General features: G+C 42.5%; 1 protein-coding gene across 3 annotated transcripts; it reads left to right on the forward strand.

Annotated features, from left to right (window-relative positions):
* The first annotated feature begins 1,309 nt into the window (after positions 1-1,309).
* On the forward strand, positions 1,310-26,310 carry LOC306795072 (myoferlin-like). Of its 3 annotated transcripts, XM_079293411.1 has the most exons (54): positions 1,310-1,457; positions 2,227-2,282; positions 2,648-2,739; positions 8,157-8,265; positions 8,370-8,451; positions 8,548-8,678; positions 9,017-9,145; positions 9,291-9,353; positions 9,439-9,489; positions 9,580-9,610; positions 10,422-10,525; positions 10,656-10,782; positions 10,958-11,061; positions 11,185-11,253; positions 11,366-11,409; positions 11,945-12,027; positions 12,214-12,252; positions 12,571-12,695; positions 12,817-12,930; positions 13,073-13,250; positions 13,366-13,490; positions 13,685-13,794; positions 14,008-14,200; positions 14,292-14,447; positions 14,618-14,749; positions 14,908-15,071; positions 15,529-15,643; positions 15,953-16,055; positions 16,216-16,358; positions 16,572-16,742; positions 16,996-17,080; positions 17,167-17,244; positions 17,416-17,597; positions 17,924-18,082; positions 18,247-18,348; positions 18,457-18,618; positions 18,868-19,033; positions 19,122-19,195; positions 19,338-19,394; positions 21,144-21,242; positions 21,371-21,499; positions 21,629-21,784; positions 21,887-21,978; positions 22,087-22,257; positions 22,350-22,498; positions 23,160-23,296; positions 23,387-23,475; positions 23,562-23,657; positions 23,832-23,973; positions 24,114-24,213; positions 24,319-24,512; positions 25,031-25,140; positions 25,308-25,455; positions 25,620-26,310. In XM_079293411.1, exons 1-54 carry the CDS (start codon positions 1,370-1,372, stop codon positions 25,653-25,655), a joined length of 6,144 nt encoding a protein of 2,047 aa, XP_079149537.1. In that variant the 5' UTR covers positions 1,310-1,369; the 3' UTR covers positions 25,656-26,310. The 3 variants fall into 3 exon arrangements, 2 of the variants coding, with proteins under 2 accessions (XP_079149537.1, XP_079149538.1); XM_079293412.1 differs by lacking the exon at positions 12,214-12,252; XR_013772963.1 differs by lacking the exons at positions 23,160-23,296; positions 23,387-23,475; positions 23,562-23,657; positions 25,308-25,455; positions 25,620-26,310.
* Positions 26,311-26,336: the final 26 nt, after the last annotated feature.

Consider the following 26,336-nt stretch of genomic DNA (forward strand, 5'->3'; position numbering starts at 1 on the left):
TCGTTTGCCGAGCAGGCCGGAGCGAGGAGGGTCTGGCCAGACCGTCGCCCCTGACAACTCCAAAAAATAACTTTTCATCGCACCCTTGAAAGCCAGCTCCAACCGAGCGGACTCGGCATCGAAACAAATGAGTATAATCAAAGAATTGAAAGTATGAAATCATGAGTAGTATTGTTATTTTATGTGAGCTGAAGCGTTGCCCTTGCTAAATATATTTTGCAATAAATATCTAACCTGCATTTAAAGTAAATTTCTCAAGTGCATTCATTTTGCTTACGTAGTAAACGTTCCTCGTGATAGTAAAAAGTTAAATCTATGTATGTCTAACAACTGAGTTCTGAATGGTTATCCTAGTGACCGATCCACTTAACAATCCCTTACGGCTTTATATGTAATCCAAGCCGTGAAAACCAACAGGATCTAACAGTATATTGTATCACTTCACCGGGACACATTTGTCAGCATCACTGTCGATGTGCCAGTATTTAGCTTTTCTTCCAATGATAGGAAGCTGAGATGTAATCATTTCCAAAATGATTTAAAAAAAAAACACATACAAAAGGCACAATTTTCACGAGTTTCAAAATGTATTGTACAGCAGAAGGAGCACCGATGATTTAAAGTAGTGCAAAGACAGAAACAAGTAATGCGGGATAATATAATGTCATATTTCAGGACCTAGTGCATTACATACTGTGGGTAGAACTATTTTTGCTTTTGGTTGAACTGTGTCCCCGCCCATGAAATGCTCTGTGTGTGTGTGTGTGTGTGTGTGTGTGTGTGTGTGTGTGTGTGTGTGTGTGTGTGTGTGTGTGTGTGTGTGTGTGTGTATTTGTTTTAAATTTTTTTACAAAGAGCCTTGCAAAGTTAGGCTGGGATGGCCCCTTGACTGGCCTCAGTGAAATATATGCGGTTATCTGCTGCAGCCACTAGATGGAGCCACAGCCAGATATTTGATCAGTGCTCAAACGTGCAGAAGCTTGCAGAGTGAAACCCGAAGAGCGGCAGCATCTGACGCCATGAAGCCCTCTGAACAAAATAATCCTTTGGGCTCCTGCAATATATTTTCATCCTGGATTTAATGAAGGAATACGGAACTCTTCTCCTGCCAGTGATGTAGTTCGTGTAGTTTGTGTGTAGCTCAGCTCAAACGGTGGCAGCAGAAGATCACTGACTTCCACTCAGAATAATTACACTCCCGTGATCCGCCCATATTTCCCCTCGCGCTCACCAACGGGACCGGGACATATACTTCCTCAGCCCTGCCCTGTCTGCCTCAGTGAGGATGCCGAATCCTGTGAACGTTTTTTGTTTTCGTTTCATTCCAAAACTTCACTAATTGAGTCTTTTTTTTAACCTGGTTGTTGCCATGTTGCGGGTCATAGTAGAGGCGGCTAGAGGTCTGCCTGACAACACAATCGGAACCCCTGATCCAATTACCTCTGTCATTTTTAAAGGTGAGTCTCAAAAGTCTTAAAGTTTCAATCGCGTTCGGTCTTCGGAAAATAAATCACTTGTAGCCGAACATTTGCTCTTAAAGAAGTATGTAAAGTGTGTCTTTGGGAAGTTTATGGTCGAGTAATTGGTAGAACCTTTATCGAATATGAAGTCACTTTATGAACTTACTTGTTTTGCTGTGATTTTATATGGCAGCAATAAATATAGTTTAATTCTATCGTTTTGCATCACTTGTTTTGCATCACTTTCCAAACATCACGACATTTTTAGATGTAAACAGAACTGGGAAAGGACGATGTTTGGGACAGGTATTCAGTTCAGACAGAACAAAGAAGGCTGTAGAGAAACAAGTTGGGAAATGTTGGGAAATCAGCCTCCAGCGACTGAATCAAAATGGTATCAGCGACTGCCTCCCCTATCAGGAAACAATCCTGCAATCAGCCCTAGTTGCTCTCAGCTGTGTGTTTTTGTACCCAAGTTGTAATCATCACGCACAGGTGTGGCATCCTCCGTTTTTCGCCTTTCCTCGCGGTAAAGACACAGACTGAAGCCCGCTGACACCAGCTCTTTACATAAAGCATGCAAAACCACCAAGTTAGACGCAGAAATAACGTTGTCAACTAAACGAGTGGGTGAAATGATTTTAGATGTATTTTCTTGGGTTGGTTGATCTATGTGTGTCCTAATCTTGAGAAGTCATGTACCACAGCATGCTCTTTAAGGATAAGCTGATGTTTTTTTTGTTTAATGTGTGAATTTGACTTTCAGGTGAGACGAAGAAAACAAAATCGATTGACAGTGAGCTGAATCCTGTGTGGAATGAGGTACAGCCACACACACACACACACACACACACACACACACACACACACACACACACACACACTCACACACACACACGTTCAAAACATGCAGATAACTCTGCGTCCCTCTTTTACTTTGATTTATAATCAGTTAGTTTTGATCAGCTGCTAAGGAAAGCAGGAATAATTGAGTTTTATCTCGATCTCGGTCGATCGACGTGATTGTTTTGGTGTTTTGTGGCGTACTGGCCGAGTTGATTTTGCAACTCGATCAATATTTCCTCAATTAGAGGTCCTGCCCTCAGATACAATGTGGCTGCTTCAGGACACACCAGCACTTGGAGTACCACATTAATGGGCTGTGTATCCCTCATCTTGTCTTGCAGGTGCTTGAGTTTGATCTGAAGGGCACAGGGCTGGACTCTAGCTCCTACATAGACGTGATTGTGAAAGACTATCAAACCATTGGGAGAAATAAGTAAGTGCAACACAAATCACTGAGACTGATCTTCTTGTTAGCTTTGGCTTTTGTGCAACACATGGACCACAGTGATGAAAGAGAAGATGTGAGCCTCGCCTTATTGAATCAGTGCGCCAACTTCTTTGGGTCTGAACGAAGCCGTTCTAGGAAATGCGTCTGTATAGTCCGACTGCAGGTTAGCCAACAGTCAGTCTTTACTGTTTTATGGATGTCAGCTTTTATTCTAATTGCAGTTTTTCAGATACAACACAGGTAGTCTAACATGCGCTGTCATTTGGGCATCAGTCTGCACCGTGGCTACAGTGTCTGAACATGCCAAAGCTCCATCACCCACTGGTTTAAGGATTATTATCAAGGAAGTTAGATATTTTCACAGTAACCTTGTGTGTGAGTTATGTAGCTGGCTGTCTCCCACTCGCACCCTCCGTGCCATGTTGAGACTTGCTGGGCTGTGTGGGATGACTGATCCTGATTGGGCAACATCAGATGGATGAATTGCTTTTGTCCCCCCCCCCCCCCCTCTCTCTCTCTCTCCCTCTCCATCTATCGTAGGAAAACAAAGCTTTCTCTCTTTCTCCCTCTCGCTTCCTCCGCTCTCAGCTTTATGTCACCGAGGACGGGGAAAATGTTAAAGGAAATACTTTTATGTGGCATTTACTTGCCTAATTATATGGTAGTCATGTAATTGCGGTACATACAGCACATGTGAACTTCTCCAATACTGTGTGAGGAGAGTTGCGTTCATGCAAAATGCTTCTACATTTTGTCAAACAAGTTCCGTGTTTCCATATAAAGCCAGAGTCACATCTGGGACCAATATAGACCAACTATAAAGATTGTTTCTTTGACATCACTAATTACTGCGATCAAAGTATCATCTACCATAGGAAAGCGAATCACATTAAAGTGTATCTGTCTTTATAATGTATGTCTGACGGACATAACTGACAGTATGTATATTTTTCATCTCGTGAACGTTTCCCCAGTGCATGGGACATAACAGAGGGGTGGAGCTTTTCAAATGTGCCTCTCCAGCACACGAGTCCATGTTAAATTGAGTCATGTTTTCCACTGGGCTGGCCCGTTTGACACACTCTCTAAAGATCTACACTGTGGGAGCAGAAATGGACTTCTCTCTCTCTCTCTCACAAATAGTTTTCCTGCTGTTGTCATGGCAACAAAAGGGGGAAACATGCTTGCTTCCCTAACTAATTAGATTTAAGAAAAGTAACAAGAAGTTTGTCGAACTGTGTTCCCCCTGTGTGTGTGTGTGTGTGTGTGTGTGTGTGTGTGTGTGTGTGTGTGTCAGTACAGTCTGGATTATAAGATCTGAGAATCAAATTCTGCCTATGAGTTTTATAAAAATCAATGACTCATGGTTGAGCTTTAATTTAAATCTACTAATTAAGTAAATCCATTTTCCAGTCGGTTCATGTTCTGCTAAAATTATTTTCGACTGGTCAAAACAAGTCTGCAGCCCTGTTAGCATCTTAATGCTAACGTCTGCATATTAAAGTGCTAACGTTTAGCAGGTAATGTAAGTGTATTAGCGCGCTAACTTAATTAGTACTAAACACCAAGTACAGTTTAAGATCGTGTTCATCATTTTACAGGAATTTGGTCAAATTTAAATATGAGACAATTGAAATACGAACATGATCAATGCACTGGATTAAAAGTCAGGGGATCACCACAATAACAATAACAATTCGTCCTCTGGGGACCATGAATATCTGTTCTAATCTTCACAGTAATCCTTCCAATACTTGAGATATTGTGTGTGTGTGTGTGTAAACTTATTCAGATGTAAAGTTATGCAGGGGTGGGTCACATACTAAGTCAGCGCATCACTCTCATCATTAGAATGTATCCTCTCTGGACCATTCATACCTTTTCAGCCCATTTAACAGCAGTCCAACCAATAGTTGTTAAGTTTTTCTTTTTTTTTAAGCTTAACCACAAATGTAAACCTCATGGTTGCGCGAAATGAAAGGTTGGGAATCACCAAAAGTCATCAGGATTCATTCTCTGGGGACCATGAATGACCTGACAAGATTTCATGACAATCCATCTCATAGTTGTTGAGATATTTCAGTTTAGACTCACGTGGTGGACTAATTGACAGACCAACGTTGCTATCCCTAAAGCCACGCTGCTAACATGGCTAAAAATAATACAGCCAAAAGTCTCTAGACAGTTCATTTTTAACCATGAATGAGTTTTACTTAACTTTAATCTCCTGCTTTACATACTTTTTAAGATCATTTCCTTTATCCTACTCGTTTCCCCATTGAAAACAATATCCATTAACCAGATGAATATGCTGTACAGCAGGGCTTCAGACTTTTAGAAGTCATTGCATGGTTAGTTTTTTGATAACGCTGATATAAGGAAATGGCCACTTTTAAATCTTTTCATTACCATTTAAATATGAACCTGTTCTGTACAAATACACTTGTAATGGTAGAATGTGGGGATGGTAGAAACCAGGGTGAAAGTCTTCAGTCGGATGTGGCTGGAAAAATGTTTTCACATCAGAACCTCAGAGTATTGTTTCATCGCCCGTCTTCATAAAACCTTGGGTCAGACGATGGGTCTGTCCAAATATTTCACTTACCCGGTTTATGAAAAACATTTCAGGATTTTGTAGCCTTGCGGTGCTTGATAAATATGATGCAACAGTAATAATCGGGGATATAATAATCACTCTTATCACAGATCTGAGATGAGCTGTGTCAGCACAATCAGCCATCCTAGCAGATCTGCGAGTTATGACAGGGGGAGGGTGTTCACGTCTTGAGCTGAAACCCAGCCAAGGACAGTCTCGTAGAGCTGCTCGTGTTAAAAGTCACGCGTTCCCTTCACGGATAAGTGATCAGAGTTAACTGGTGTGAATAAGTGAACTGCTGTCTGTTTTGCCACTGGTTATAGAAGGCTGACAAAGGGAAGCACTGTACCGACATCCAATAATAACTCCACACACATCATTTCTGTCTGTGGGCGACTCGTGATTGTTTGGGGGGGGGGGGGGGTCTCCCTGTGTCTCAACAGGGCTTGGCATTAGTCGCAAAGTCTGTTTTGGTCTTTCCACGGTGTGTTTGCATGGAAAACAATGAAGGAAATGTCAGTCAAGAGCATGACCTCCATATTCGGTTCACAAGATATACAGTTCTGGGCGTTAATAATCGTCCCATCATTTGTAGAAGATGTACAATCACACAGTATGATTCTTCATATTGGAATGCTCTTATCAGAATGCAGTCAAGCTGAAAATGGATAAGTTGCAAAATGAAAAAAAAATATATATATATGGGACAGCCCTACGTCTGAATTGGGTCACCTAAGCTTTTCGAATTTGGAGCCAGAAGCAGCTGGCAGAAGTGTCCAAGGGGAAACTTACAGCAGAGTGGATGAGAGTTACATCATAACTGAATTCCAAATTATTAGTTAAACATTTGTACACATTATAAAAAACCATTGGAAAACTACATATGAGCACTGACTCCACGGAGAATACCCGTGTCATTCCTTCCTGAAAAACAATAACTGTCCACCCTCCCTCTCTCCTCCAAAACCAAACTCTGTCCAGCTGTGAAAGTGTTGGTAACCTGATATCAGTAACTGTATATCGTTCATATCTTACTTTGCTCTGTTTCAGTGGCGTGCAGCACACATCTTATAAACTGCTAATGCTTGGATGTCTGCTTCTAGCATGTGCTTTGTCCTTGAAGCGTTTGATCCGTTATGTTTCAAGAAATGCTTTCCTGATAGAAAGTCAATGTTGTTACTGAATGTGGATTCTGTTGGCTCCTCTCAGCATGGTGGTGCTCTTTTACAGCATTTTTGTCCCATGACATTTTCTATCCAGGTCAAGTAAAAGTTGTTTGCAACGGGGGGGGGAAAAAACACCCTTTGAGTTTAATGTTTAATTGAAAGCTTTGAGTTCTGACGCTCACAGGTGTGGACTCTACTGTGTGTAGCGATGTAGAAGACTCAGTTGGTGGAGCTTTTGTATGTTGTTGTGTTCAACAATGAGGTGTTTTTGTTATTTAGCCGACCCTCACTGATATAAATTCCACGGACAAAATAATAGAAACAAAAAGTATATTTATAAAAGAGCTCATGGTGTGTTGGGCCTTTCGTATTTACTCATAATTGTCTGAACAAGCAGCTCATTAAGATGTGTCCTCTTTGGCTGCACACCAAGACAAACAACCACACGCAATAACAAACTGCTTCCAGTTCTTCAACTGACACGACATGGAAAGGCTACAGTCTAGTATTAGTAGAAGGGGTGTCACGATATTTACAATAGTGAGAATTAAGAAATTAAATATTGACAGTGTTAATAATACACGTTTGATAATGTGCATATAATCCAACGCCTCTCAAATCACTCTTCACCTTCCTACACTTGAATTTTGAGTATAATCTATTTGCCAATAAAAAAAGGCAAAACGCATGCTAAACAGAGTTAAAGATGAATTTGACTGATTAAAATGATTGTTTTAAAAAAAATTTCTACAACGTTATCGTGAATTATTTTGGCCACGAGAACTGTGTAGTCAACATCTGATATTGTGACGGCTCTAATTGTAGTCAGATCCAACACCGACGCACACTTTTGCCCATTTATTTTCATTTAATGACGTCTTTGGCTTCTCTAAGCTTAAAGCCACACCGCTGTCAAAGCAATTCTAATTCAACTTTAATCTGAATCCTTTATCTCGATGCCTTCTTTTGACAACTGTTGATTCATTAGATCATTTTTTTTCTACTTAATCATTCAAACGTTGATAATTAGAAACTAATAAGAATTGCTGAACAAAAAAAAAGTAAGAATTCTTTCATGGAGTAAATGTTGTAATTAACAATCCATAAGGAAACCGTTTGACTCGGAGGCAAATGACTTGGAATGAAATGGGTTCATTTTTGTTTCCCAAATTGTCAAAAAACGATGAGTGGGCTGGTCTGAACGTCTCCAGAATCGTTGCTCTGTTTCTCGCTGGTGCTTGAATGACCGTGTCATTGAATAGTTGGTTTGTTTGAGTCCTCCAGTCACAGATGATCTGAGCGGTGGCTTCGTTGCGGTGTTGACTGTGCGCCGGCTCATCGGGTGCGTTTGTTTGTCTCAGCAGGCAGGGCTTGTTGGCTCTGGGCGGCGACCTGCTATATGCCCCTTTTGTGAACGTGACATCACTGAGCGCACGTACAGCATTTCATTTCTGTGTGGTCTGTATCTTCATTGCTGATATGTTGGCTGACTAGAATGGCAGCCTGTGTTTTTCCTCGAATAAAACAGGAAATCAGTGCAGAATCGTTACCAAGCATATTCTCCCAACTTACACACGGTATCGACGGTGAATTAAAATCTATTCGTGCCTTTAGTGTTTCCCTGCTTTGTTTGCCAACAGATTCCTAGGGTCAGCCAAAATCGTTCTTCGAGACCTTGCTTCAGGTCAAACGAGTTCACTGCCATCCAAAAACGTTGCTTTGGTCACTGAAAGTGGACAGAAGACTGGAGTAAGATTCTTTCTGCATGAATTAAGAAATACAAGCAACAGGAAGGCGACCTTCCTTGTTAAAGTAATAATGAAATAATAGACCGGCCAATCATTTCATTCCAGGCTACAATTGACCTGATGATTGGCTACGATCATCCAGCCAATGCTGCACCAAACCCTCAGGCAGGAGATGCCACAGATGCTGGTATGTTTGTGTAATCCTGAGTGATGCAATGCAGTGAAGATTGGTAGCATGTAATGCATGGCAGGTATTTGATCATCTTGTTTTTCTGCTGATTAGGTGGTGGTGGGGACGAGACTTTACCAGATGGGGGCCAAAGTGGCTCGTCCCCTGGTCAGTCCGTGAACCTTCGCCAGAAGATGTCCCGGGCACAGAGTCGCCGACTCGTCAATAAACCTCAGGACTTCCAGGTCAGTTTGTGTTTCAGAGCGATCATCAACAAAGACCATTGGCTAGATTCTTAATACGCAGATCAAGAACCGAATGGTGTGGATGTTTGAAAAGCCAGCAAAAAGCTTTATTTTTGGCATTAATTACAGGAAAATGCATATATATAAATTCTCAGTCACTTTCAGGATGACACAACAGTCATTTCCTTGCTACATTAGGTTTACTCAGGTTATGTATATCTATGTCTACAGTGTATTTAATACACTGAGGTGCATTCGGACAGAATCGGCTGCTTTCATACTGTCACGAGCTCAATGAATTCATCCACGCTTCTACTGTGATACTACGCCTTCTTCAGGTCCGTGTCCGAGTCATCGAGGCCCGTCAGTTGTCTGGCAACAACGTCAAACCAGTGGTGAAGGTTTCTGTGTGTGGAGAGACCCACAGGACGAGGATCAAGAGGGGAAACAACCCCTTCTTTGATGAGGTACTCTCACGTCACTCTTACACAGAGAGACAATAGACAGTTTCACACTTTAAATATGTGTATATATATATATATATATATGCATGGGTTAAATTGTGCTGGGTGGCGGTAAATGGTAAATGTTCATTGACATTTCTTTTTGTAGATATTCTTCTACAACGTCCACATGCTCCCATCGGATCTGTTTGATAAGCACATCAGCTTCCGGGTCAGTACACGCATGCGGATTATGAGACCCAATGCTCTGTCGATATGTACAAATACATATAAACTGTGAATGCTCTCCTCTGCAGGTGTATAATTCCTATTCTCTGAGGGCTGACAGTGTCATGGGAGAATTCAAGGTACCTGGTCTCATTTTGTCTTCACATATTTGTTAAAAGGTTAATGCCGTTTAATGAGTCTGGCTGATCTTGTTTTCTTCTCTCACACAGCTGGATGTTGGTTATGTTTATGAAGAACCAGGTGAGCTCGGCACAAACCACAGATTTGTGTGTCATTTGCATTTGCTCTGAGGACCCTGTTTGTCTTGTGGAGCTCCGGATGTTATTTTTAGTTGGTTTGTATAATGTTGAGGATGTTCAGACTGGGTGTTTCTGTAATCTGATACATTAGCAACAGGTCACATGAGTACTCGTATATGAATGGTGTTGCTCATAGTGATGAACCCTCAGAGAATTGGATCACAATGAACCGACTCTGCTGTTCCCCTCAACCCAACAGAGCGTTATAACATCTTCCAGGTCGTCGATTTGGTTTTTAAACCTGAGAATTCGATTTTTCTCAGAAGTTGGGGGCTAAAAAAAAAAGAGTGAATATTAGACTTTAATTTGCCTTTTGGCCAGAAATAGGACTCCAAATGAATGTTGTTGCACTGTATCAGCTGGATGTGTACATTATCAGTTCCCTATATCAACTTAAAGGGTGCTGATATGTTAGTGTTGCTGCCTTCAATTAGTTACTGTAAGGTGAAATAAAATGACATGACAAGAAACACTACATTATCCAATAGTTAGCTTCGAAAAATTGCAAGAGAATGCAAAAGTTTCTTTTAGCCATTTCTTGGTTTTTATCAATTGTTTTTGTTTGTCTTGCACAGATTTTTAAAACTTGGTTTTAATCTTTAATATGTATTTAGAATGTCACATTATCGTAATGACTTTTAGAGGGAATACTATGTGTAAACTCAGACAAAGTGTAACTTCAAGGTCAATTGTAATGTACCCATACATTCTACCCGATGGCGCTGACTGTATGAATGTGTGTCCTGATGCAGCCCACTGTGTCATGAGGAAGTGGCTCCTGCTGAATTCCGGCTCCGGGTCTAAAGGTTACCTCAAAGTCAGCCTCTTCGTAGTGGGGGCCGGAGACGAGCCGCCGGTATGACTCTGTCTGCGGCACTCAAATGACTTTCACTAGCGCTGGTCGCTTCCTCTTTCTGCATGTAAATGTGGAGGTTATGCCCGTGGCCCTCTCTCGTGACCTGTTCTTTCTGCCTCACACCATGCAGGTGGAGAAGAGCGACTCGTGTGACGATCAGGATGACATTGAGAGTAATCTGCTTCTGCCAGCTGGTGTGACTCTGCGATGGGCCACCCTGTCACTGAAGGTGTTCAGGGCTGAAGACGTTCCCCAGAGTAAGACAACCTGTCCTAATTATTTCATATTTTTATAATGAAATGGTCATTTAATCCACACAGCACATATAAAATACAGATTCACAAGTTGAGCTTGCTAAAAACTGAATTATTTCCATTTTCTGGCTACCAAAAACTTGATTGATTTAATTATTCCAATGTTTTTGCATTACAGTGGATGACTCATTCATCCAGTCCATGAAAGAAATTTTTGGGGGGGATGAAAACAAGAAGAACCTGGTGGATCCCTTCTTAGAGGCTGGCTTCGCTGGCAAAAAGGTTTCTGATCGTTTTGTCTCTTTTTTTCTTTTTTTTTTTTAGCTGCAGCGTTGAGTGTAAGCATACTGGATATAACGTTGTTGTGGAACAGAAAAAAAGCTGATTGATTGTGTTTCTCTCCAGCTGTGCACTCAGGTCATTGAGCAAAGTGCAAACCCAGAGTGGAACCAAGTGCTGCACCTCAAAGTAAAGGTGAGAGGACCAAAAGTGGTGTTCTGATCCAGCATCACAAAAGACCCAAAGTAATGGACACTATGAATGCATATCGGTCTTTTTAATAACCGGCGTCTTGTGATTTCTGTAGTTCCCCTCCATGTGTGAGCGTGTCAAGCTGACAGTCTTTGATTGGTAAGTCAAACAAGATTAGAATTTGTATTTCAGAGATTGACCGTCGTTTTGCGTTCAAGAAGAGGCGGTGGTCTTTTGTTATTTGGAGTTGAGAAAGTGTACCATGATATTTCTACTGTGTGTGTGTGTGTGTGTGTGTGTGTGTGTGTGTGTGTGTGTGTGTGTGTCCATGCCCCACCACCAACCACATGAGACTAATGTAGCAGCCTATGACTCAGGCTGTGCAGGCCCCTCCCTTCTCCTCAGTAACATGCTCTGGGATCCTGTTGGCACCGTCTCTCAGCTAAATTCATTATTGTGCGTGTCTGAGCCAACAAACTGTCCGATAAGTCGGGTCCAGGAAGGCTGAAGGGAAGAGGAAAGATTAGAACAAATGCGTCGGCCTCGGGACATGTTGAAAACGAGCTCGGATCTCTGACCCAATAAATACATTGTTGAAAACATGTAGACAGGAACGGCAAGAAAGAGACTTTGTTTTTGTGAAGTGCTATGTGTGTATGCAGCGAGACTCTAACGGTGTCATGTGTGGTTGCAGGGATCGTTTGACAGGAAATGATGCTATTGGCACTACATACCTGAACCTGTCCAAGATAGCCTCCTCTGGTGGAGAGATAGAAGGTAGGATTTTCTTTTGAATAAAACATTATTTAAAAAAAAAAAGAAGATTTTTGCTGGAAATAAAGTGCCCAATATGTCTGGATCATTTGTGAAAACCCCTCAGTGAAAAATAATGTTTTACATTTTAAAAACCATTGTTACTTTGTGACACCTTCGAAATGAATTGTCCTTTTTCTCCTGGAATAGAGGAACATCCGGGAAATGGGGAAATGCCGTCATATGAAGGTTCAATTGTGCTTCTTTTGCTCTGTGTTGCATGAGATGTAACGCGTCAAGCATGTTGAACACGCAAAGTTGCTGAATAATTCGTGCACATTGCCGATGAAGCTGTGCTCTGTTTTGAGATCAGTATTAGTATTTAAGTGTTTAACCATTTTGTTGTTGTAGTGCCTGCTACTTGCTTACCCAGCATTCACTGTTTCAACCCCAAACCTGTTTATCACTCCCGCTTCAAATACCACAACACTGGCATACTAACATTAACGCTTAGCTTAGCTTGAATCTGATCATAAAAAGATTAAGTCCATCACCATCTCTCCACAGCTAACACAGGGCAGTCTGAAGTGGGTTTCCTGCCCGTCTTTGGGCCCTGCTATGTCAACCTGTATGGCAGCCCCAGAGAGTTCAGCGGCCTGCCAGACCCCTATCAGGATCTAAATTATGGCAAAGTAATGAATAATTGATTTTTCCAGAATTTTATCCACATTTTGAATGTTTCGTCTCCACTTTTATCCCTGTCCTACATCCCCTTCATTGGTTTTTCAACACTTCACATCGATGTCTTTGCAGGGAGAAGGCGTGGCGTACAGGGGCAGGGTCCTGGTCGAGCTGGCCACTAAGCTGGAGGGAGAAGCAGACAAAACAGTAGACGATATCCACAGCGACGACATCCTGGTGGTGCAGGTATTGTGCCCATTTGTCCGCCGAGTGATACCTGACAAGTGTGGTTCCGTTTACCAGCAGTGTGGTTTCACTTGTCCCTCTCTGATGGTAAATTGTAATTGGTTAAAATATGTTCTATTTCTGTTTCCTTCCCCTACATTAGAAGTACCAGAGGAGGAGGAAGTACAGCCTGTGTGCGGTCTTCCACAGCGCCTCCATGTTACAGGAACCAGGAGAGCCAATCCAGTTTGAGGTCAGCATCGGTAACTACGGCAACACATTGGACGCCACCTGCAAACCACTGTCCTCCACCACTCAGTATAGCTACGCTGTATTTGATGGTGAGTGAGGAAGCTACTGTGTGATGTTATACTCAACCTGTTCACGCAGTAAAGAGGCATTAAAACCTGCTTTCTTGTCAAGAGGATTTTAAATTGGTGTCATTTTTTCCCCCAGGTAACCACTACTATTACCTGCCCTGGGTGAACACTAAGCCAGTGGTTGTGCTTCTCTCATGCTGGGAGGACATCGCCCACCGCCTGGACTCCGTCAACATCATCCTCTACATTAGTCACCGCCTGGTAATACTGCGTTATCCTCCGTAATCCACAAAAGCGTTGAGTTTATGATTTACTGATAGGTTTGCAGCCATTAAAGCATACTGTACTGATGTTTGGTACGTGTGTGTACATGTCTCAATGTGAGAGCCGAGAGCCGAGAGTCCGAGGTCTAAGATGGGAGCGTAATCCTCACCCTTATTTTGTGTTTGTTGCAGCAATCCAACCTGGAGTTATTTAAAATCGCCATCTTGGCTAAAGTCTCTGACAACGAACTCGTAGATGTGTGGCTGAAGTTGCTCACTCAGCTGGTTGAAGACATAGAAAGGTAAATGGAGGATGTGATGTTCATTTCTGGTGTTGTCTGCGCACCTTTTCAATGTAATAAAAAGACTGTTGAGCCCAAGAGAGTCGGACAAAACGGAAGGAAAGTGTGTTCAGTTTCACCAAAAAACAAATCATGGAAGTTAAAGAACGTTTGTTAATTATTTAGTGTCATCTCAGGTTTTGTCAACTCATTTTTGTCTCTGCTCTCCTCCAGCTGCCCAACACCGGAGCTGGAGGGCCGCTCCAACCTGACGTCTCTGGACATTAAAATCAAGAAGATGCGAGACAGCGCTTTGACCCGCATCAAGGACGGAGCCGGACGCATGAGAGAGGAGGCCACTGAGATCCGTGACACTCTGCCTGACTTGGAGTCCTGGGCGACCAAACTTAAACTGCTGGCTGAGGAGGTATGTACCACAGCGAGACTGGACAAAGGAGCACCTAAAATAATGTTTCGCCCATCCATAATTCTGCATTTGTTCTCGCGGTTTTGTCCAGCCCCAGAACAGCATGCCTGATGTGATCATCTGGATGTTACGGGGTGAGAAGAGGGTGGCCTACAGTCGCATTCCCGCTCACCAAGTCCTCCACTCCACATACAGCGAGCAGGCCTGTGGTCAGGACTGTGGCAAGCTACAGACTGTATTTTTACAGGTACACGCATAAAGTCAAAAAACATTGATGAAGTAATCAGTATTAGATGTAGTCTGAACAGCTTTTAGTGTCAGCAGTTTGGTGCTGTTAGACTAAAAGGTACTACACTAGAATTCATTTCTCTGAAATCATAATGCTCATGTCATTTTCTTTGTTTTGTTCCCTCTCAGTACCCCATGGACAAGAACAAAGGCCTGAAGGTGCCCGTTCAGATTAGAGTCAACATGTGGCTGGGTCTGTCTGCGCATCAGAATAAGTTCAACTCTTACACTGAGGGAACCTTCAGCGTGTTTGCTGAGCTGGTACATTGCTCCAAAATATAATGTTCATAGCGTCTCTCACAATAGAACAATTGTGTAATTTTCTGTATTTGCAAAGCCAGAACATACATTTGAATACCAGAGAGAACCAGCAGTCAAGTCGGCATCCAAAACTGAACATGTCATCCTTTGCTTTTCAGTACGAGAACCAGGCCCAGGTGTTTGGGAATTGGGGGACCACAGGACTAGTGGGGCGCTACAACTTCTCAGATGTAACGGGCAAACTGAAGCTGAAGAAACAGTACTTTATGCCTCCAACGGGATGGGAATGGGAAGCTGAGTGGTTCGTTGACCCAGAGAGAGCGTGAGTATAATTGTAGATGACAATACGGCATCTTTCCTCCTCCTAGTATTCAAAACATTCGACCAACACGAAGCACAAGGTGTTTGTCTTAATGTAATGGAGGTTGAATGTACGTTCTTTCCAGTGAACACGCATTCTGTGGACTTAAAAGAGGAAGTGGGGGATGTCTGCTCTCCACTGTTTACGTTCCTCTCGTGCTTGAGACCATGATTTAATGACAAAGTACCAGACTGTGCCAGTGAGCTGGAAGTTATGTGCAGTTACTTTCTTAAATCTATCTCCAAACCCTCTGCCCTTGAACCTAGACTCAAATGTACATGTGTAATTGTTTGGTTTTACATGCCAACGTCATCGGTACATTTCTGCGAGTAGCTTTCAAGCACCAACTGCTGTATTTCTGGCATTGGTTTTAATGTTTCTCACACAGGTGGTACATATGTTTGACTGTGTGTTTCAGTAACTCAACAGAGGCAGACGCAGGACACACTGAATTCATGGACGAGGTGTATCAAAATGAGACCCGCTTCCCTGGTGGAGAGTGGAAGGACGCCGCCGAGCCGTTTACTGATGTGGTGAGAACCGTACGCTGACATGCAAATAATGTGCAGGGTGGCTTTGAATATCAGACAAGCAGAGATCATTTTTGTCCTGATCTCTGTGACGCACAACACAAAAACCATGCATGACTACTACCCGGACCGACACTCTTTCTCTTAGTTACTCATCGACTTTGGTGGCAGTTCCATTATTATTTACACGAGTTTTCCTCCAGATGCCGATGATGGGAGAGTAATCTTGTTGACCTATTCTTCTATGAGAAGGCCAAAACGCATGAAAACACTAAATGTCAAAAATGAAAACTGAGGTTTTGTGTTTCACAGAATGGAGAGAAGAACCGCAACACTGGAGAGTTTGAGTGTCCTCCAGGTTGGATGTGGGAGGAGGCGTGGACGGTGGATGACAACAGAGCTGTGGATGATGAAGGTGCAGGCACTTGCATCACCAGCTGAAATCTAAAGAGCAGTGTTCTTCAAGTCATAATAATAGTAAATAAAACTTGCATGGTGAAAACCATATGCTCTTGTGTCCAAACAGCAATGGAACAAAGTAAAATAGTTTGTGCGTCTGTGTCTGCACCTCCCAGGTTGGGAGTATGGAGTCACTATTCCCCCACGGGACATGCCGCGGTCCTGGGTCTCTGCGGAGAAGGTGTACCACGTCCACCGCAGGAGACGGCTTTATCGACCTCGCAAGAGAGCTGCACTCCCCGACGGAGCCGCTGTGGAGGTCAGAATAGGGTCATGGGGCATCGCTGTGACATAACTTGCATTTCATGTCGATACTTTTGTTTTTTAGTATCGGAAGCTCATTTTACAAATTGTGATTATGTGCTAAAGATTATCTAGGTGTCTCTTTATTTCACAGCATATAATCTCAGATTTTCTTCTTTTTTTTTTTTAAACAAAAACGTTTTAGCTACTTGTTTATCTTTGGTCACAGAGGGAGGACCAAGGGGACCCTGAGGGCTGGGAATTCGCGCCTCTGATTGGCTGGAAGTTCCACAAGAAAGAGCGTTTATCAGATATTTTTCGTCGCCGGCGCTACAGGCGAAAGATGGCACCAGAGGACCGGCTCGGAGCATCCGCCATCTTCAAACTGGAGGGGGCACTGGTGAGTAAAGCTTGTTTGGGTCAGGATCTGGTTTCATAAAGATAGTTAGTGGCTCAAACAGTTACAATGCAACACAGAACTATCCGGCCACATATGAGTTGGTATTAAAGCATGAGCCGGATCTGAGCTCGTTGAGTCACCAAATATTTACTTATGTGTTAAACACATCTACAGTGCCATGGTGGCGCTTTTTATTTGGCAGTGTGTGGCGCATGAACGGGTTCTGAGACGTCCACTTTGGTTTAATCTGTAGGGTATTGATACTGACGAGGAGAAAGGATCAAAGGCCACCAAGCTGTTTGGTGGCAACACGCCCACTGTGTCCTGCGCCTTTGACAGTGAGTGATGCATATAGTGACACTTATGAATGCGCATGCACGTACCAATAAATATACATAAATAAATCATTTTTTTGTCTACATAGCGTCACATATGTACCATCTGCGCGTCTACGTCTATCGGGCACAGAACTTGGCATCTATGGACGACGATAGCTTTTCTGGTAAGATTCTACTCAACGGTCAATAATATGATTTTAAATGATTAGTTTCTAATATTGGCATTAAGACTCCTGATAGATTTTAGATATGAGATGAGTCTCATTGCAGAAATGTCTGTTAATGGTGGATGTGAAAAGATGACCATTAAACCGTGTATGTTTTCTCCTTTGCAGATCCGTATGCACACGTCTCCTTCCTGTATGTTAGTAAGACAACAGAGAAGCTGAAGGCAACACTGAACCCAACCTGGGACCAAACTCTGATCTTTAGTGCTGTGGAGATCTTTGGAGACCCCAAGACTGTTGTTCAGCGCCCCCCTGATGTTGTTGTGGAGTTCTACGACAATGACCAAGTGGTACATAGAGAAGCATTTGTACAACTAAATATGCGAGGTGTCAGTACTTAATGATGTGACCGATAGTACATTCAACTGTGGATTCTTGCATATAATTGCTGTCGGGAAAAACTTTGGGAACCATGAATGAAATAATTTGAGCTAAAATATCTCAAGCAGAAAAATGTCTATTGGACCTCTACTGGTCTTGATATTCAAATTAGACTTTTATGGTGGGAACTGCCTTCACAAATCACTAGATGTCTTTCTTTCATGTTTTCTTCTTTCGTATAGTAATGTCCACCTTTCCTACACTGAAACTGTAATGTTTATGGTGTTCTGCACAGGGGAAGGATGAGATGCTGGGCCGCAGTGTTTGCGCACCACTGGTGAAGTTGAATCCAGGCATGGATCAGACACCCAAACTGCTGTGGTACCCCATCATCCAGAAAGGTCAAAAGGCGGGGGAGGTACTGCTGGCGGCAGAACTCATCCTTAACGACGAGGTTTGTCCTGAAAGTAAAAGAGAAATGGCTTCTTTACAGTATTTAAAACGCTGCCATGTTATTGAGGCTTGTACTGTTATATTTTAGAGTGAATTAATGAAAAGGTACTGGTAAAAACAAAAATAATCAGCATAATCCATACTCTCATGTCTCTGTCTTTGTAGTCGGGCGAGTCGGATCTTCCCCTGTTTCCCCCAAAGAGATCAGAAAATCTCTACATGGTTCCTCATGGCATCCGGCCTGTGGTGCAGCTCACTGCTGTGGAGGTAACGCACAACTTTTAGACACTGTCCCTCTGAGCTGATATACATAATGCCTCTACCATCACCTGTGTGTGTGTGTGTGTGTGTGTGTGTGTGTGTGTGTGTGTTCAGATTCTTGCATGGGGCCTGAGGAACATGAAGCCGTTCCAGCTGGCCTCGGTGTCTTCACCCAGCCTGGTGGTGGAGTGTGGGGGGGAGAGGGTGGAGTCGGCTGTCATCAAGAACATGAAGAAGGGCCCCAACTTCCCCAGCTCTGTCCTCTTCATCAAAGTGGTAATAGCAGGGTAACACAAGCAGGGGTGTGAGGAACCAAAGCAAACGCTTGTCTGGGAGTTTAAAGCTGTTGTAGAGGAGACATAATGTCTACCAAAACCAATAGGAACATTATGATTAACTATGTTTACATCTCCTGCACTAGAATCTGGGGAAAAAAACAACCTCAAAGGAGGACTGGCGCTTTTAAACAATACTGTAAACTCACATTTCTTTCCTTCACACCTGCTCTACACACCATCCATGCAGCTCCTTCCAAAGGAGGAGATGTACACACCTCCCATTGTTCTGAAGGTGATTGACCACCGTCCATTTGGCAGGAAGCCTGTGGTGGGTCAATGCACCATCACCACTCTGGAGCAGTTCAAATGTGACCCATATATCATCACTGCAGAGGCGGCCATGTCTTCCAAAAGTAAGGAGTCATACAAAGTAATACAAATGAGTCTTATTCAATTGAGACAGAAAGCCTTGTTCTGATGTTGTCCTCTCACGTTTTACAGTGGCTATGATGGCTTCTCCTTCCAAACATCTCTCTATTAACATGGAGGAGACGATACCACTGCTAGAAGCTCAGGTAAACTCCAGCCAACGATAACATGTTTTCCTCATGCTGTCCGGAAGTAGTTACCAATAATTATTTTTTCCTCGTGTCACTAAGAAGTGCACAATTTGGCACTCTAGTCAAATTTGACAAGCTTGATTACTGTGGTTTACAGTTCATGTACACCATGTCAGCTGCTCTCAACAAAATGGCCTCCCCTACCTCCCACTTTGTATGTATGGTTACTTATTATGGTTTTTGGTTTATGCTCTTCGATGCTTGGTTGAAGAAAGGAGATGCACTTATAACTTCTGGTGACTTGTTCTCTCGACAACCAATGTTGAATTCACTTATTGTAAGTCGCTTTGGATGAAAGCGTCTGCTAAATGACTAATGTAATATTGTAGCTTTTTAATCCACACGGCTGGGCACCAATGACACTGGAAGGCTGAGATCACTTAATCCACAGCGCTACGGCAGGCTCGACAAAGGCCGCACAGCAACGTCACAATAACCACGATTGGCCTTAATTTGCCACTATTTTAATGAGCACATTTGGTCACTTTTTTTCCACAGCAAGGGTGCAACATGTAAATGGGCCCTGAAGCAGATTAGGCTTCCAGGCATCTATTTTGCATGGAAGTAGATGTTTATAGAAGAGCAGTTTCCAATATTTGACTTCATGCAAAAGTTAGACATTTTGAGAAATGTGCTTATTTAATTTCCTGCCAAGAGTTAAAAGAGAAGATTGAGAAATCTCTGATGTTGGTACGCTAAACATGAGCCTACCGCCAGCAGCTTATTAGCTTAGCATAAAGACAGGAAATTGTTTATAGTTTTTTTTTTTTTTTAAAGCTCACTAGTTTAATGTGTTAAATCAATTTAGATTTTTTTACGCTTGGGTTGTAATATGAATTTATCAAACGAGATGCAACTTGTTGATAAGTGAGCTTTAGAGATGATGCCGTGCACTCCCGTTTCCAGTCTTAATGCTAAGCTAATTTAAGCAGCTGCTGGCTGTATTTAGAATACAAACATAATGTAATATTAAAGTATGAATCTTTACGTTGAACTCCTGGCAAATAAGCCGAGAACATTATTACTTAACTCAAAGGCAGGTCCCACTCATGGCAGGCATGGATATTAATTAAAGTCCTGGTGCCATGTTGTAAGTCAAGGGACGGGTGGTGTTAGTGAGCCCTCTAGAGGCCCGGAGCCTTAAAGCAGTGGCAAATTCGGCACAGCCCCTTTGTTACGCCCTTGTTTTCCAGCTTGCTGTCAATCGTGAAATTGCAATCGCCATCTCCTTATCAATCTTTCCTTCACTGTTTGACTTTCTTATCAATTTGTGTATTGTATGTATGTATGTGTATGTATTTTGACTTCTGTTTTGTGTCGCATTGCATCTTTGTCCCCCAAAGCTTGACGAGAAGGTGAGAGTAAAGTGAATAAGATTTGAGATTATTATACCAAATGCGTATATATGTGTATTAGGGGTGTAACGATACGCGTATTCGTATTGAACCATTCGGTACGAGGCTCACGGTTCGGTACGCATGACGAACCGAATACGTTTGAATAAAAAAAATAATCAAAAAAATATTTTTTTCTTTTTTTAAAAAACCTTTATTTAACCAGGTAGTCCCATTGAGATTAAAAATATCTTTTACAAGATGTAAGGCACAATACTACATAACATTAAGGAGCAGTTTTTGTTTTTTATGCTTATGTGTTGCTAAGAAGACTCCCCAGAAGATGAGTCACTCAGGTATAGTTCCATCATTGTTCAAAGTCAAAGAATAACTTTATGATGTTAGTTGTAATGAATAAATATATTTTAAAATAAAGTACATTTCTCTGGCATTTATAGTTTTCTACTGTACCGAACCGTTACACCCCTAATGTGTGTATATATGTATGTGTGTATATGTGTATATATATATCTATATCTATATCTATCAATGAGCAATTCAATATTCAGGAAAAAGAGACAGTTGATTGGTGGAGTAAATTCTACGCTTCAACTGGAGACCTTCAAAAGTGCCGCCCTTACCTCGAAAAAGGATACGACACCCTCAAAGTAAGTTGGCTTAGTTTCTTCATGCACACGACAGACATTATAGTGTTTCTTCACTTGTTTGTTGTATGTCTTGTCTGTGATCCCCACTAAGTGTTGGAGATGACCTGAATGCGTATGCGTGTCCACAGGTGTATGAATGCGAACTTGAGGATGTCCCAGAGTTCAAAGGGCTGACTGATTTCTGCACCACCTTCAAACTGCAACGGGGCAAGAATGAAAGTGGGGACGAGGACCCCAATGTGGTTGGAGAGTTCAAGGTAGTTTGACAACAGGGCACCAGAATCTATCCAAAATAAAGCTGTGAAATGAGCTGAATCTCCTCAGCTCAGGACAAGGTCAGACTTACAATCTGAATTGTGTGTGTGTGTGTGCTCTTGTACATGCAGGGTTCATTCAAGGTGTACCCTTTGTCAGACGACCCAGGTGTCGCTCCCCCTCCCCGTCAGTTCAGAGAGCTGCCAGAGAGTGGACCTCAGGAGTGTCTGGTCAGGATTTATGTGGTCCGGGCCATAGACCTGCAGCCCAAAGACAATAATGGCAGAGTGAGAATGAATTTGTAATACCAGGAATAAAAGCAGCATGTTTCAACACACTTGGAGCAGTCCTCACCTTTTGCTTGAACTTGTGTTCTCTCTCCTGCTCAGTGTGATCCATACGTAAAGATAACGCTGGGTAAGAACACGATTGATGACCGAGACCATTACTTACCCAACACCACGGGCCCTGTGTTTGGAAGGTAAACGCTAAGAATGGACTAATTTAAGCAATAAAGAATATGTTAATGTTACAGACCATATTTTCTTTAAAGAGTAAATACCGTGAACCTTCTCAAACACTTGTGTAGGATGTTTGAGATGACGTGTTTCCTGCCCCAGGACAAGGACCTGAAAATCTGTGTCTATGATTATGATCTCCTGACCCGCGACGACAAGGTCGGCCAGACCGTGATAGACCTGGAGAACCGCTTCCTGTCCCGATACAACTCCCACTGTGGCCTGCCACAAACCTACTGCATGTAAGGAAACGCCTTACGGGGGAAATCTAGGAAATGTTCCGAAAAAACAACCTCCGTCATAATCCTTACTTACATTCCTGTTTTTGTCTCAGTTCTGGTATCAACAAGTGGCGGGACCAGCTGACGCCATCTCAGATCCTGGACAACCTGGCTCGTCTAAAAGGCCTGTCCAAACCCAAGACCGAAGACAACGGCACATCCCTCTCCTTCAATGGCAAAACATACACACTGGCTGAGTTTGGTAATGTCAATAGTTTAAGATGTATTAGTGTGTGTGTGTGATTCATCCAGCATCAGTAACGGTGATTTTATTTATAACTGTCCGACAAATTGTCTTTAGTCGTTTGCTGTTACTTTATTACCCGTAATTGTTGGCCCAACTGGCTTAATAGGCAGCTTCGTCCTAATACCAGGGCATGCTCAGTTATCCAACCACCATCACTGTTTATCTCGTGCCAATAATGGTAATAACTTCATTTTAGAAAGATTCTGCAAGCTAATATATCGCCAAGCTTTAAAGTATGTATTTAAAAAATGTTATCTGATGGTGGGTACGTGATTGTCTCTACCAAATTTCTTGGAAATGTATCCAAAGCTGGCGAGATATTCACTAAAAGCATCATGGTTGTGCTAAAGGAAAAATCATGGGATCGCCAAGGTTGTTAGGATTCATCCTCTGGAGACCATGAATGTCTGAAATAACTGAACGTGGAGTTTTGTACTGTCTGGATCAAAGTGGTGGACCGACTGACCCACGTTGCCGTCCTTCAAGCCATGCCGCTGGCTTTGCTGAAGATAGTATCAAACGTTACAATTCTTGACTGATTCTTTTCCCACATCTAATTTGACTCATTATGGTATAACATAAGCCTAATTAAGCTGTAACTTGTTTTCACGAGCAGAGAACAGGGAAATTCATGACCACCTTGGTCCGGCCCGAGAACGCATCTGCCTGCACGTTCTCAGAAAACACAGACTTGTCCCTGAACACGTGGAGACCAGGAACCTTTACAGCTCCTACCAGCCCACTATCTCTCAGGTTAGATGTCACGGCTCAAACATGTCGTATCTGTCCACAGCCACCCTGACGCAGCCATTTAGTAAAACCTTTTATAATGTGTTCATTTAGGGACGGCTTCAGATGTGGGTGGATGTTTTCCCCAAAAGCATCGGAGTCCCTGGACCTCCTTTTGACATCGCGCCACGCAAGCCTAAGCAGTGAGTGCTGTGCCGCTCTTGGTGCGAGTCATCAACGCTCGCGTTAGAGGTCACTGAGTTAATGCCTGCTGTTTTTGAATTGTCAGTTATTTCCTGCGTGCTGTCGTCTGGAACACCACAGACGTGACTTTAGATGAGACCAGCGTCACAGGAGAAGAAATGAGTGACATCTATGTCAAAGGGTATTGCTGATAAATCATTCAAATGAACGTGTGTGTGTGTGTTTTTGGCTGGCCCTTTAATGCTTTTTCCCCATCAGCAACCCTTTCTAAAATCCTCTTTTAACTGATTGATTTGATTCTTTAAAAGCAAACTTGTACATGACAATGAATGCTCACACATGTTCCCTTTGCCAGCTGGATGCCAGGCATGGAGGAGAACAAGCAGAAGACCGACGTCCACTACAGGTCTCTGGACGGAGACGGCAACTTTAACTGGCGGTTCGTCTTTGACTTTGAGTACCTGCCAGCTGAACAACTCTGCCTGGTTTCCAAGAAGGTGAGGCTTGACTGGATTATCAAACAATTGGTTTCAAATAAAATAAGGACCATTTTACTCGCGTACAAATTTGAAAATAAAGCCTGCGTTGGTGAAATGGCAAATCTAAAACATGTTTCTCCGTGTTCTTTATTCAACAGGAGCAATTCTGGAGTCTTGACAAAACAGAGTTCAGGATTCCCCCCAAGTTTATTGTCCAGATATGGGATAACGACAAATTTTCACTGGACGATTACCTCGGTGAGACGCTTCAAAAAAAGCTTTCTTTGTTTAACTCTAAATGAAGTGTCTGATTTACCTTCCTTCATTTACCTACATTCACGGTATAATACTCTGTGGTCCCAGGCACTCTGGAGCTGGATCTGCGTAACCTGGTTGCTCCTGCGAAGACCCCAGAGAAGTGCTCTCTGGAGATGATGGACAATGTGGAAATAGGAACTCCAGACAAACCAGTGCAAGACAAGTCTCTGTTTGCTCAGCAGTCAGTCAGAGGCTGGTGGCCATGTTCCATTGAACAGGATGGAATGAAGGTCCTGGGCGTAAGTATGAATAGGAAGTACATCCAAAGATGGATGGATGCATGTTTTATCTTTTTTCTTTTTAGGTAAATTGACTTGAGCAAATTAATTGGACAGGAAGCCAACTCGGCATGAGTTAAACACTTAAAACACAGCCGTAGACTCTGAGCAGGAATGAAGTAAAGAACACTTGACAGAAAACTGTTTTAGGTAAACCAACAAAAGGAGTGACATCATTCTCCTGCGCCTCAGCTTTGTTCTGATTCGTCAGATGGGTTTCCACATGTTAACATTCATTTAATCTAAAATGAGAAAAACACTGCTATTGTCTTTTCTGAAATAAGGATATTACCCCGCTTCAGTTTTAACAATTTCATATTCTCCTACTCCTAAAAAAAGTACTGAAAAGTTTATAGTTACCTGCATAAGTCTGATGAATAGATTCTGCTTCATTTTAATATAAGTGTCAGAGATCCTTATGGTCATTACGTTGTCATCCAGTATGTTGCTCACCGTGTCGGCTCGTCTTGTGCTTACAGGGAAAAGTGGAGATGACACTGGAGATTGTAGGTGAAGCAGACGCAGATGAGAGACCTGCAGGAAAAGGCCGGGACGATCCCAACATGAACCCAAAACTGGACCCTCCCAAGTAAGAACCCAGCCTGTGAAACAAACCGTATTTAATAATCTGTAGATTGAACCTTTACAAAATGTATCCCATTAATGTGTCCTACCTGCTCGTTAAAATAAGAAAAATGTAGTTTTGAGAGTAATATAAACAAATACACCCTGTCTTTCATTTTCCACAACCATCAGTCGTCCAGAAACATCCTTCTTTTGGTTCACCAACCCATGTAAGACCATGAAGTTCATTGTGTGGAGAAGGTTCAGGTGCCTCTTCATCGGAATCGTCTGCCTCGTCATAGTGGGGCTCTTCCTCGCCATCATGTTGTACTCTTTACCGGTAAGGACCGACGAGAGATACTATTCTGACTTCCTTTGGCTTGAGCTTGGCTGGTATAACTCAAAAGTGCATGCAGTGGTTCCAAATACGCACAAATGTTCATTATGTGGCAGGTGATGATGAAGTGAAGCAATAATTACATTGTTCTCGTTTGCCTTTTCCAGAGCTACATCGCGATGAAGATCGTGAAACCATTTTAATAACCCGGAGCAGTGGAACTGGAAAGGAATGTCTGGAGGATGATCACACTAACTGGGCACAACTACTGCCAAACAATCTCCATCTTTTTGCGTTTTTTACTGCCTATAGTATTTTATAAAGGTCTAAATGGGAAGGGGTGCTTGCACAAGTGCACTATATTGTCATATTTTACCATGAGCACTTTCTCTACACCGCTAAACTGTGACCGACTCGTGAGCAATACATTTGTGATTTGTTTCCAAACCACTGCTTTTTATCACAAACACTGAGGGATGAGGAACTAGACGGTTTTAATTACAACCGTCCTGTCAACCCTTATCGTGTTTGTGATGGTGTATGTGCAAGAAATTCAGCTCTTGGGGGATTTTTGAGGCTGCATTTAGTAGTTCTGTTGTATTGGATTGCACATTAATGTAATGTTTCTATTTTGGCATTCTGAAAGTAAATTAGGTGATTGATTATTATAAACGTTTCACCGAGGTAGTATTTATTACAGGACTGCTGCATTAACATGTTCAAGGGTTTCTAGTTTTCTGGTCATTCAAAAATAATCGTGCCAAAAACAAATAAGTCTTCCACTACCAACAGTCATGTTTAGTGTATCTGACATTTGTATGTTACATTTCCACAAGTCTTTGGAATTAAAAATATTTAAAAACGATTCAATGTTTGTGTCCATT

Source organism: Melanostigma gelatinosum (assembly GCF_949748355.1).
Source record: "Melanostigma gelatinosum genome assembly, chromosome: 21".
NCBI classification, from domain to species: Eukaryota; Metazoa; Chordata; class Actinopteri; order Perciformes; family Zoarcidae; genus Melanostigma; species Melanostigma gelatinosum.